Consider the following 14,021-nt stretch of genomic DNA (forward strand, 5'->3'; position numbering starts at 1 on the left):
ACATCCTGACAAATCTCTGTTGAACCCCCTCCAGCTTGATAATAACCTTCCTATGACATGACTGGACACATTATTCCAGAAGGGGCCTCACCAATGTCCTGTACAATTTCAACATAACATTCCAACTCCCATACTCAAAGCACTGAGCAATGAAGGTAAGCATCTTTTTAAACATCCTGTCTATAATGTGATGAAAATTTTAAACAATTATGTACTTGCGCTCCCAGGTCTCTGTTCTACAACATTACCCAAAATACTACCATTAATCATAGAAGTCCTACCCTTGTTGTTACAAAATGCAATACCTCACATCTATCCAGATTGAATTCCACCTGCCATTTTTCAGCCCACTGACCCATTTCATCAAGATCCCTTGTAATCTGAGAACATCTTCTTCACTGTCTACAATGCCACTAATTTTGATGCCATCTGCAAACTTACTATCCATGCTTTCTATATTCTCATCCAAATCACTTACATAAATGACAGACAAAAGAGGACCCAGCACAGATCCCTGTGGCACACCGCTGGCCACAGGCCTGTAGTCCGAAAAACAATCCTCTATTACTACTCTCTGTCTCCTGCCATTGAGCCAATTTGTATCCAATCAACAAGTTCACCTTGAATTCCATGTGACTTAGGCAAAGAATAGCTCCAACAACAGAGAAAATTAAAGTTATAGCAAAGATTTGTAGCTTGTGTTGTGGGTGAAGTTGCTGACTTGCTCGTCAAGCTGGCTTGTTTTCATTCAGATGTTTTGTCACCATGCTGGGTAACATCATCAGTGAGGCCTTCGATTAGGTGATGTTATTCTACTCAGCTTGGAATTTATACTGGCTGGTCCAATGTGGTGAGTAGTATCATTTCCAGTTTTGATCAGCATGGGTTTGTATATGGCCATGGGGTCCAATTCTATATGTTCTACACTTGTAATGCAATTAACAAACATATAGAATTGGACCCCATATACAAACCCATGCTGATCAAAACCAGAAATGACACCACTGTAACGGACCATACAGTATAAATTCCAAGTACAGTAGAACAACATCGCTTCACAGGATGCCTCACTGATGATGTTACCTAGCATGGTGACAAAACGTCTGAATGAAAACAAGCCAGCTTGGCGAGCAAGTCAATAACCTCACAGAGAGTCTAGAATGTCACCTTGATGTTCAACTGCATTATGTTATCAAATCTCCCACAACCAACATCCTGTAAGTTACTATTAACCAGAGCCCTAACTGAATCAGTTGTATAAATAATGCAACAGAAGATAAGAAGCTGAACTCTGTAATGAATCTATCACTGATTGACCCACAAGTCAAATCATTGAGCATAACTTAGGAATTTGATTGAATAAACTCCATTTCGCTGGTGAATACAATAGCAACAATATCAGGAAACTCAAACTTAACTGGAAAAAAACACATCAGAGATAATGGGAACTGCAGATGCTGGAGAATTCCAAGATAATAAAATGTGAGGCTGGATGAACACAGCAGGCCAAGCAGCATCTCAGGAGCTCCTGTGCTCCTGAGATGCTGCTTGGCCTGCTGTGTTCATCCAGCCTCACATTTTATTATCTTGGAAAAAAACACACACTGGTTTGGCATTTCATCCACTACCTGAACAATTTACTCCCTCCACTACTTGAACACTATTACTGCAGAGGTTCTAGGGTAACTCACCAATATTTATTTGATCTCCAACACTTAGTAAGGAGATGATAGCAGGCACATGCGGACCTCATTATGATAACTGACAGTTCTTCTGAAGTCTGGGTCACATTATGAGTCCTACAGTATATGCGAATTTTATTACCCCACACCAAACTCACTAGTTTTGTTGCTTCAAAATCTCCCCTCCTCCCACTGCATCCCAAAACCAGCCCAGCTCATCCCCGCCTCCCTAACCTGTGCTTCCTCTCACCTACCTCCTCCTCCCACCTCAAGCCACACCTCCATTTCCCACCTACTCACCTCATCCCACCCCCTTGACCTGTCTGTCCTCCCCGGACTAACCTATCCCCTCCCTACCTCCCCACCTACACTCACCTCTACTGGCTCCATCCCCGCCCCTTTAACTTGTCTGTCTCCTCTCCACCTATCTTCTCCTCTATCCATCTTTAATCCGCCTCCCCCCCTCCCTATTTATTTCAGAAACCCTCCCCCCACTTTTCCAATGAAGGGTCTAGGTCCGAAACATCAGCATTTGTGCTCCTAAGATGCTGCTTGGCCTGCTGTGATCATCCAGCTCCACACTTTGTTATCTCACTAGTTTTCTTTGCCGGCTTGGGCTTTTCCAAAGCCGTAAAAACCTGCCTCAGTGGCAAGTTTGTGACCACTGGGGAAGGCCTGTTGAGGAATCAGAAACATTCTGACAGGCAAATGTTAAAGGCTTTGTAAAATTTATATGTCACTATTATATATTAGATTGTAATAAAAGTTATTGTAACAGCTGTTATTCTGATTTATCATTGCATTCTGTCCTGAAAATTTAAGTTGAGCATTACATTGACCAGTATTATCTACGTAATGAGAGGTGTTCCAGACTAAGCCTCCAAATTTGTTTCCAGTTCTGGATAAGACACTCAAATTAATTTTGCTATCATCTGGTTAGGTATGACTTAGATTTTTATTACAGTAGATGAAATTTTAAATTCCAATTACTTATTGAGAGACTCCTTGACTTGGCCAGCACAGCCTTCTGTGAAGAACAGTTACATTGAACAACCACTGTTTCATTGAAGAAAGTCCACCTCATCTCAGTTTTGAAGAATGCCTTCACACTGAGGTTGTGCCCTCAGTCCTAGTCTCTCCTATTATTGGAGACATCTTCTCCAGGTCCACTCTCCTCAGGCTTCTCAATAGAAGTAGAATTAGAATTAGGTTTATTGTCACCTATACTCAAATACAAAGTACAAGATTACAGTGAAATGTGTACAATGTCGCTAAACATGGCACCATATTAGCACCTGCATATAGAAGTGCCCCATGATTATTATCATAGTACCTTTCTTAAATGTCTTTCCTTTCTCCCAATTTACTTTATTACCCATATCCTAATGACTGCTCTGAGACTTGATCAGAACTCCCATCAGGGTCTTTTTGCCATTGTAGGTCCTCAACTCAACCCACACAGACACCGTACTAACTGATGCTACATCACTTCTTGCTATCAATGTAACTTCATTTCTTATTAACAAAGCAAGTCCACCCCCATCTGCCCATCTGTCTGTCCTTTCGACAGGATGTGTATCCTTGGATATTTAATTCCCAGTCTTGATCACCTTGCAGCCACATCTCTGTGATACTCATAACATTGAACCTACCAACTTCAATCTGTGCTTTAACCTCATTTATCTTGTGCATTTACATACAACACTTTCAGTCCTGTGTTGACTGTCTCCCTTCTCATAGTTGTCCCTTCATCTGAAGTTAGATTCATGACACTTTCCATACACTCTATCCTATTAACTGTTCAGAAAACTTTACTAACTTCTGCTGAACCCTCCCCCAGCTTTAACATCTATCACAATTTTCCATGCAACTAACCCCAGCACCCCACCAGCACACCACTCCACCCCCGCCCCACCCCACCCAACCACCACTATTTCATTTAAAGCCCTGCCCATAGCCTTGGACAATTCGCCAGGCTTCTCACCCCAGCACGATTCAAGTAGAGCCCATCACATCAGAACAGCTCCCTCTGTCCCTAGTGTCCCATGAATTCGAACCCGGTTCTCCCACTCCAATCTCTGAACCATGCATTTACCTCTTTAAGCTTGTTGACCCTGTGCCAATTTGCTATTGGCTCAAGCAATAATCCAGAGATTACTATCTTTTTGGTTTTGCTTTCTAATTTAGCTCATAGCTGCTCATATTGCCTCAGCAGAACCCCTTCCCTCTTTCTACCTATATCGTTGGTACTTACGTGGATCACGACGATTGGATCTTTCCCCTCCCACTCCAAGTTCCTCTGCAGCCCAAATGAGATATCCTGAACCCTGGCGCCAGGCAAACAACACAGCCTTTGGTACTCTCGATCTTGGCCACAGGCAGCAGTGTCTATTCCCTTTGCTGTACTATCCCCGATTACCACTATCTCCTTGCTGGTAGTCACATCCTCCTGTCTCTAACCACTGACCCAATTTGAGGTAATTAGTCTAAGAAGTGTGGCCACCTCTTGAAACACAGATTCCGGTAACTCTCCCCCTCTCTGATGTGTTGCAGGGTGTGAAGCTCAGATTCTAGCTTATCAACTCTGAGCCAGAGTTCCTCAAGCACACAACACTTGCTATAGATATGTCCATTATAAATCACACTGGGGTCTACCAGCTCCCACATTGTGCAGTAACATGACATGCCTGGCCCAGTATCTCTATGTTAATTACTTACTTAATTTGGCTTCTAAAAATTTCATACCAGTCTTTTAGTTTGTAGTCTGTAAATATTTCCCCTATTTACCTTCAATCTGAACGTAACCTATATAGATAGTCAAATTAGTAGCTATCACCAGCTAATGACTTACAGCTTTTCTGTGATGTCAGTCTTTTCTGCTGGGCCCCTGGTCTTAAGCTTCAATTTATCCTATTTAAAAAATACTTTACTATGAAAAGAAAAGCTAAATCCGTTTCTGCACTGCACTGAATTCCTATGCAGCCTCCAAATTCCCCAAACTACATACTCACTGAGGCCATGTCTCAATCTGGATGTGATCTCTCCTTCCCGTCTGTGTGAAGCTTACTGATAAAAACAGTTAATTGCTCACAATAATTTGTTAATCTCTTTTCAAAGAAACATTTTCAAAGAAACTTTTATTGTAGAAAGGATACATCTGAAATTGTGAGTATTCACTGGAAAACAGCTTGATGGTACAACACGGTTAACTGGTACCTGTAATTTAAAGGAAAACAAGTGGCATCTCAAAAAGCAGTCAGGACATTGTGTTCAGTGATAATCAACAATTAGAAAAATGCTTCTAGTTTTCCTCACTACATGAGACTTTCATATCTCTAATTTAAAATAAACAACAGAGGCTAAATCTGAGGGGTTAATACAGCGTGGAGCTGGAGGAACACAGCAGGCCGGGCAAGATCAAAGGATCAGGAAAGCTGACGTTTTGGGTCAGGACCCTTCCTCAGAAATGTTCCGACCCAAAACATCAGCTTTCCTGCTCCTCTGATGCTGTCTGGCCTGCTGAGTTCCTCCAGCTCCACACTCTGTTATCTCTGACTCCAGCATTGGAAGTTCTTACTATCTATAAATCTAAGGTGATCTGCTACTACTTTGGTGGGAGTCCATTAGAACACCCACAAACTTGGAAAAAAGATTTTGAAGGTCTTGGCCATCAGACACTATTTTCAGGTGACACTTGAAAGCCTTTCAAAGCCTTCTAGATAGACAGAAAGCCAGATCTTCTGTTGGGTTGTGGACTGTTATTTGTTAGTACACCTGATCACTAGAAAATAAAAATGGCAGTGTGAACCGCATACGGAGTCTTGGTAGATCAGAAGATGTGTCATTGAAGAGTCCGCAGCATCACTTTTTAAGAGCCCTCCAATACAAGACCAGATCCCCCACTTTCAGATGTTCATTCAAGTTCTTCCTGAGTTTCCTAGAATTTTTTGCAGGGTAGCTGGGAGAAAGACACATTGCAGCAGTACTCCCACAGCACAAACGTCTCATGTGCCTGTATTGCTCAACCTCATTCTAACTCACAAACACGGTCTCACCCTCTGCTTTTTCCCAAAGCCCTCACTATGTTTTCTTTTACCTGAAGACTTTTGATTTTTATTCTCCTTTTACAAAATTAATTGAACAAAGGCTGCTGTGTACAAAAATACAAGAGACTCAATTAAAATATTCTGCTGTACAAATAACTGAGCAGTACATATGCATTCCAAAAATGTTGGATACACAATCTTGACCTGCAAAATCCAGATTCAAGTCGATGATATAAATCTATGCAAAAATATCTAATTCAAGTTTATATTTTTGGGAGAGGCTAAGCCCAGCGAGTTTTTTTTTTACAAAAAACACATGTATAAAGCTTTAAATGATAGCATGTAAGTTCAGTACAGGTATTTACTCTTTAATTAATTGATACCTTTATTTTGTTTAAATTGGTGGTTGGTATTTTTCTTTTGCCAGTTCAAGTGTTTTGTGGGTGAAATTCATGACATTCTTTCCAAAATAACTCGAATCAAATTCTCTCTCACAATCTTCCACTCTTCACTTCATTAACTATACAACAAGGTCCTAGATGCCTTTCTTAGGGAACTGCACATGCCTAGCACATAGGAAGATGGTCGTGTTTGATGAAGGCCAATCATCTCATCTCCAAGACATGTCCGCAGGAGTTCCTAAGTGTAGTGTCCTAGGCCCAATCATCTCCAGCTGCTTCATCAATGACCTTCCCTCCATCATAAGGTTAGGAGTGGGGTTGATGATCACACAATGTTCAGCACCATTCGTGACTCCTCAGATACTGAAGCAATCCATGTTCAAATGCAACAAGAGGTGTTCAACATCCAAGCTTGGGCTGACATGTGGCAAGTAACACGCAGGCCACCCAAATGTCAGGGTATGATCCTCACCAGTAAGAGGCAAACTAACCACTTCCCCTTGCCATTCAATGATGTTAGCATCATTGGAAGGCCCACTATCAACATTCTGGGTGTTAGAATTGGCCAGAAACTCAGCTGGAATCACCACATACACACAGGGGTCACAAGAGCAGGTGAGAAGCTAGGAATACTGCTGAGTACCTCACCCCCTGACTGCCTAAAACATGCCTACCATCTCCAAGGTACATCAGGAGTGTGATGGAATACTCCCCACTTGCCTGGATGGATGCAGCACCAACAACACTCAAGAAACTTGACATCATATAGGATGAAGCAGCCCCACTTGATTGGCATTACATCCACAAGCAACGACTCACTCCACCACTGGTGCTCAGTAGCAGCAGTGTGTATCATCTACAAGTTGCACTGAAGAAATTCACCAAAGATCCTCAGAGAGCTCCTTCCAAACACATGACCACCTCCACCTAGAAAGACAAGGACAGCAGATACATGGGAACACCACCGTCTTCAAGTGTGACTCCAAGCCACTCACCATCCTGATTTGGAAATATATTGTTGCTCCTTCAGTGTCATTTGGTCAAAATCCTGGAATTCCCTTCCTGATAGCATTGTGGGTCAACCCACAGCAGGTGGATTGCAGCAGATCAAGAAGGCAGATCACTACTACCTTTGCAAGGGCAACTAGGAATGACAATTAATGCTGGCCAGCTAGCGACGCACACATTCCACAAAAAAATTTTTAAAAATGCACAGTTGTAAATGCTTAAGTGCTCACTACTATTAAGATCTTTGTGGCATTCACACCACTAGAATCAACATTAAAGCCCAGATGTTTACCACTTCAAATGCTACAGGCCCTCACACTGTGGTCCTTGGGCATTATGTCCAAGGGTGGCACGGTGACTCAGTGGTTAACATTGCTGCCTCACAGCACCAGGGACCTGGGGTCAATTCCACCCTTCAGTGACAGTGTGGAGTTTGCACATTCTCCCTGTGTCTGCGCGGGTACCCTCTGGGTTTCTTCCCACTGACCAAAGATGTGCAGATTAGGTGGACTGGCCATAGGTAATTCAGGGTTACAGGGATAGGGCGGGGGTAGGCAGGTCTGGGTCTGATGCTGTTTGGAGGGTTGGCGTGGACTCGTCCGGCTGAATGGCCTGCTTCCATATTCTATGATTCTGTTACATAGCCCAGAGGCAAGGAAAGTTCATGCCCAGCTTTGCAGGGGTCATGGATCTGGAGGTGATGGTCAATGGTGTTTGTAATCTGAATTCTTCCTTCCTAAGTTGTTAGTCAAAGAAATCAAAATTTATCTGCCTTCATCTTTAAAATATTCAATGATGCCATCTCCAGTGCATTTGAAGTTGAGAGGTTCAAAGTCACAGAACCTTCAGAGAGAAAAAAATCCCCTCAATTTTGTTCTAAAGGTGATCCTAATTTTAAAACAGTTCTGGAGTCACTCTTTACAGTAAATATCCATTCCACATTCACATTATTAAGACAATTCAGGGTCTTATAAATTCATATCAAATTACCCCTTAGTCTTCTGAACTCCGATGAAAACAACCTAGTCTGTCCAATCTTTCCTCATATGACGACACACTCATTACAGGTATTAACCTGATAAACACACTGTGACAGCTGTGAAGCACTGTATTCCAGTGTTAGTTAAGAAACGTGTTTGTGAAATGAAAACTTCAGATGTTGCTTTGAGCACCTTTTTCTGTTTACAGTTGCTTAGCTGACATGACGAGGAGGCAATTATTGAACACAATATTATGGTTGTGATTGCTTGGGGCCATAATTCTTCATGTACGTTCTTTGACAGTGAACGACCTGCTGATGAAGGGCAAATTGAAGCCAAATGAGTGGCTTTACTAAATCAATGGAAGCATAAATCCTGCAACAGACAGAGCTTCAAATTCTAAACAATGTTATGCTGCCTTCACAGAAAAGAAGACTAAGTTATTCGATCCTGTTTGCATGCAGTCGCAGCCACTTTGTGAAGTTATTCTGACTTTGAATTTTAATCGACATGGCCAGCTATAATTTTGTTTCAATGTCAGTGACTTGCAGGCTCTGCCTATGAGGCATGAATTTCCTTTATCCTTCATGTTCCCTTTTGTTTTACTACCCCTGTAGCTCTGTAACATTTCAGTCTCCTTCCTTTTCAATTCAGAGTCTTTATATAAATATTAACGTAACCACTTTATCCCTAATGCCCATGACGTCGGAAATTCACGTGCCTTTATGGGCCCTATTCGCTCTGCACGAAGAGACTGGAGTTACCATGACCTATTTGAATTTCTATTCTGGAGCTCCTAGTTCCCTCTGATTCACTATGAGATACCATCCAAATATTTCCAATTGTCACCTACCATTAACACTTTCCCCTCAATGAGACAATACAATGAAGCCCATCCAACTTCCCAGAACTCCATGCAGTTCTCCAGCAAGCTCCTGAATATTATTGCGGAAACTCCCAGCAACGACCACATCACAGCCCCTAGGCTGATTTGGCAGGGCAGCACCAAGTGACCACAGCCCAGCTGCAATAGTAATGTCACTGCAGCACTCTGACAGACCTACCTGTGATCCCCAGACGGCTTACACTTGATCTGCAAGACTAACTGTGGTCTGATCTTCAGACAGATCCTTTGACTTTGGGAGACCAGGTAACTGGCCTCCAGGCTGAAATCAAACAAATCTTAAATTGACTGTGACACTGGCCCCCTTCACCCCTTTAATGATTGCTCCCTTTTGATTTACATACATGGCCATTTACCTGAAGCATATGCAATATGTTTGCTGCTGTATGTCTGATGGTGCTGTAACTCATCAACTTTACTGACTGCTCAGTGCTCCTACCATAACAGGCTGTGCTATGCAGGAACAACACTAGCCTCACAGAGGTTGCCAACCAAAAGTCAGTGCTGAAGTCACTCTGTGTGCATTTTGAAAGCAATAAGTAGTATACAGAGGTTGACACCCTTTAAGGCAGTGAATGGGGAAAACGTGAGCTAAGAGCCAGAAATACATCCTGGGCAGATTCATGAAATGCCTGTATGTTTTTGGTCATAAACCATCTGGCAGAAGCATGCAAGTCATAGGTGTCTCTGAGCTCCAAAGCCAATTACCAAAGGGCTGGTAGGTGTGTGAATTGGTTGACAGCAGACATGGCAAAGTAGTGGAGACAGTGGTCTTCTGATGCTGACTTGCTTTGGTAAAGGTTTGAGGAGGATGGTGAACATGAAAGGTCATGCAAAGTGCAGCTACAGCTAGCAGTTCTGATTAAGATGTCAGGAATTTCCACAGTTGGGTTTCTTGGGAAAGCAGAGAAGGACTGGAAACTACTTGGAAACAATGCAAATAGGATCTCTGAAGAAATGTAGATTTATGGAAATAAGATACTTACCACTGAATGGTAAGATTCTGAACTCGTCATTTAAGGCTTGAGGGGACTATTGTAACAATATTTTGTGATGTCAAGATTCTGATGTTTTCATTGTCTCTGCCTTTTGCTATTATGGTCATCATTGCTCATGCCACATCAGGGAGGGGGGATATTCCACCCATTACTGCAGATATTAGATGCCTTAGTTATTTAAGAAAACAAAAGGCGAAGGACATAGGCTGAGTTTTCAATGAAAATCAAAAGAACTGTGGATGCTGTAAATCAGGAACAAAAACTAGGTTGCTGGAAAAGTTCAGCAAGTCTGGCAGCATCTGTGAAGGGAAAAACAGAGTTAATGTTTCGGGTCTAGTGACCCTTGAAATGTTAATTCTGTTTTCTCAATGAAATGTGCATCTTAGAACAGAATTTAACACATCCATAGGTGAAATGCCAGGCACTGATTAAATTTGATTGCCAAATATAAAATCATTTGAAGTGATCTTTGAACACCAAAAATTAGTATAGATGACTTGTGTTAAATGCATTTCATAGGGATAACAGTGATGAGGTTCGATCTTTAACAATTTCAACTATGTCAACCACATGACACCACAATGATCTACAAGATATTTTCTTCTGAAATAATTGAGCAAATTCTGAGTTATATAATATTCACAGAAAGAAGATGTAACATGCTTGTAATTGTCAACAATTAAGATATTTGTAGTGGTACCATTTTAATAGCTTTCTTGTGGTCTCCTTTTGCTTTTGGACTCTTCGTCTCCTTGTATACAGTGTCTGTTGAGGAAGAAAAGGGATCAACATTTAAAAATTAGGAGTCTCTCAGAGATGCAAACACATATAGAACGATGCGCCCCCAAATGACTCAGGCTAACAAATATCTGTGACTAGAATTGGTACTTGCACTTTCTTTGTCTTTAAATGATTTCACTGTCATGAACCCTCCATTTGAGATTCATGAAACTGCCCTTTTAAGAAAACTAGTGCCAACAGCAACAGCACAAGATTTCTACTCCCTTCAATAAAATAAGGCTATTCTTTCACTACGGCAATGGGTTAAATTGGATATTCCTGAAAAGTGGTGCAATGATTGCTAAGTGAGAGTAAATCATGTATTGTTGCAGGCAGCTTACCATCTTTGTGTTGCCTGCTAATTGAAATGATTGCTCTACACAGCTGTTGCCACCTGTACTGTCTACTGGCTGCAGGCATCAGCAGGAATGATCTAAAACAAAACTGCGACTTCACAGTAATTCTTAGATTTACATACTGCTGATTGAAGCTAACCTGCACCTCTTGGAGGGAAGTGCATTCTGGCTGGTCCATGTGCTAGCAGTCATGAAAAAACTAACTCCATTTTGAGCTGGGGACATGGTGGAAAGTGCACAATGTTGGGGGGGGGGGTGCAGGTGGGAAATGTGGGTTCTGAGACATTTGGAAGTCTTGATGGAAAGAAATAAGAAGGAATGTTCTCTAGAAATGACAACAAGAGGCAGTGGGAGTGAGGAGCAGAGGATGACTCCTCGTTTTCAGGGATTTTAACCTCAATTTCAATTTACCATGCTGTCTTTTTAGTTCATTGGCTTCAGATTCTTCTTTAATCTCCCCAGTCCATCTCTCAGCCACTGCCTTTCAGATTTGTCAATGGGTATGGGCTGTGAAATAAAAATCGAGAGAGGCTGGACGTGGGTGCCAATTTTTAAAATCTGGGCTTTTATTGCACCAAAAACGGCTATGATTTCAGCTAAGTTGTGTGGCCTCACTTCTTAAACTCCCACATCTTTCTCTACTCTTAAAAGACCATCAAAATCCACTCCCTGATCAAACTGGTGGTTACCTCTCCTAATTGCTCCATCTTCGGTTTAGCTGTTACTCTTTGGAGGTTGCTTAGCTCGTTTGGCTGGATGGCTGGTTTGTGATGCAAAGTGACACCAACAGCATGGTTCAAATCCTGCACCAGCTGCTATTACCAAGAAGGGCTCTTCTTCTTAACTTCTCCCCTCAGCTGAGGTGTGGTGGCCCTCACAGTAAACCACCATCAGCCGTCTCTCTCTAATATAGGAGCAGCCCTGTGGTCTGGCAAGTCTATAGCAACTTTACCTTTACTCTCTTCACACACGTCATTCTGTTTGGAAGATTTTTTAATCTTATAGATACAAGTTGATTTTTTGTTATCTGAACAACTTCAAATTGATAAACCTATCATTTCATTCTTTACCCAATGCATCTCTGTGTTGGCGATTGTAAAGCAACTGCAATGAAAAATCTCTGGACACTGAGGTGATTGCATCCTCCTGCAAAACACTCAAAACTTCCAAAGGCAGTTCCAACAATAATTTGTCAGCCAAGAGAATTACAAATTCTCCTAAATCTTGAGAATGGCCTGCAAAAAAATTAATGAAGTTTAACTAAAGTAGCTGCATAATGATTCCATTGTCTTAAAATAATCAATATTTTTAACGCTATAACAATTTTTCACATTTTTCATTTGAAACTATGAGTTGGAGTTGAGAATTGAACTTTAAACAGCAGCTTGTTTTTTAAAAGGAGGAATAGAGAACAAAAGACTGATGTTTGGTCACAAAAACAGAAATTGCTGGAAAAACTCAGCAAGTATGGCAGCATCTATGGAAAGAAAGCAGTGTAAAGGTTTCAGGTCCGGTGACCCTTCTAAAGAACAGTTCTGAGGAAGAGTCACTGAACTCAAAATGTTAATTTTGCTTTCGCTCCACAGATGTTGTCAGACTGCTGTGTTTCTCCAGTGATTTCTGTTTTTGTCCCTGATTCCTAGCATCCGCAGCTCTTTGCTTTGTTGATGTTGGAAACTGGCCTGAAAAAAAATGCAGATTAATTACTGCTGTCAGAACACTGTTGGAGATGCACCACCAAGATATTGTTATCCCCAGGAATTGGCAGCTGGTTGGAAGTTGAATTGGAGAAACAAGGGAGCACTATTGCTGGTCAGCCAACCACAGAGGTGTTGAAGAAAAAAAGAAAACAAAGAATGAATTAATGCTTACTGGGGTTTTGGACCGGAAGCAATTTTTGCTTTAGAAGTTGCTGTAATGGGAAGCTGTTTCTTGGTTATGCTCACCGTAATTATTTTTCAATTATTGACTTGCTGAAAGTTCTGAGAGGTCTGCTGAAGTTATTTGCATTCACTGGTGATTTTGGGATTCAAGCAAGACATACAGTCCTATCTGTTTGTAATACCACCCATCATTAAAGGGCTTCAAGAAGGTCAGGTTGACACAGTTATTGAACTGGCAAATTACATTTCTTTTATTTAAAATAAAATCCCTGAATTGTATCTGTCAGTGAGTGAGTGAAGATTTATATTCAAAGAAGATTGGGTTAGGTTGTCAATATTAATTAGCTTCCCTGTTGTTCACTGGCATCTACTAAAGTTACATTATTATCCATAAATTGTTAATTTTTGTTTAAGTTATAATGTCCAAGATCTATTATTTGTACAGTGTGGTTAGGAATAATTGAGCAATTTTAAAGGTCATTGGATGTTTCAGTTTCACTGTTAATTTATAAATCCAGTGAAAGTGAGGCTGATTTGGTTAGGCTTGCTATCCCTGTGTCATAAGACTGAGCAATTAAGAAATTATCCGAGTGAGAAAAAAATTATGTAAAAGGTTTTATGAGCAGAAGCGCACACACATTTGTATAAGCAACTGTCTGCAAATAACACATATATTTTGCTGTTTAATGGAATTGAACCACCTAAATGTTTAACTGATATTCTCATAAGAGGCACTCTTGATGTCTGCTACGTCTTCAGATGGGAAGATGGAAGGTAAATCTATGTTAATTAGCTTATGCATTGAAGAACCAATGAGTTAGAAAGAGTTAAAGGGATGAATAGTGGTTTCCGCTGCATTTGGAATAGGGTAAGAATCAAAGTCGTTAATGTAATGGAGGTGGAAGTCATTTTTTGATCACGGAGAAAGTGTGGATTAGCAAAATAAAAACAATTAAAAAACAGGGAATATTGGAAATCAAAAA

At 41.1% G+C, this 14,021-nt stretch overlaps 1 protein-coding gene across 1 annotated transcript in view; it reads right to left on the reverse strand.

Annotated features, from left to right (window-relative positions):
- The window catches only part of LOC125462080 (cilia- and flagella-associated protein 46), a 216,794-nt gene that overhangs the window by 20,988 nt on the left and 181,785 nt on the right, over positions 1 to 14,021 (reverse strand). The window contains exons 50-52 of the mRNA XM_048551592.2: positions 12,226 to 12,390; positions 10,720 to 10,784; positions 4,838 to 4,898 (exon numbers count right to left, since the gene is read on the reverse strand). Of these exons, the coding sequence (XP_048407549.2) occupies positions 4,838 to 4,898; positions 10,720 to 10,784; positions 12,226 to 12,390 (291 nt within the window). The remainder of the gene's footprint in view (positions 1 to 4,837; positions 4,899 to 10,719; positions 10,785 to 12,225; positions 12,391 to 14,021) is intronic.

The sequence above is a fragment of the Stegostoma tigrinum genome, chromosome 20, assembly GCF_030684315.1.
Source record: "Stegostoma tigrinum isolate sSteTig4 chromosome 20, sSteTig4.hap1, whole genome shotgun sequence".
Taxonomy (NCBI): domain Eukaryota; kingdom Metazoa; phylum Chordata; class Chondrichthyes; order Orectolobiformes; family Stegostomatidae; genus Stegostoma; species Stegostoma tigrinum.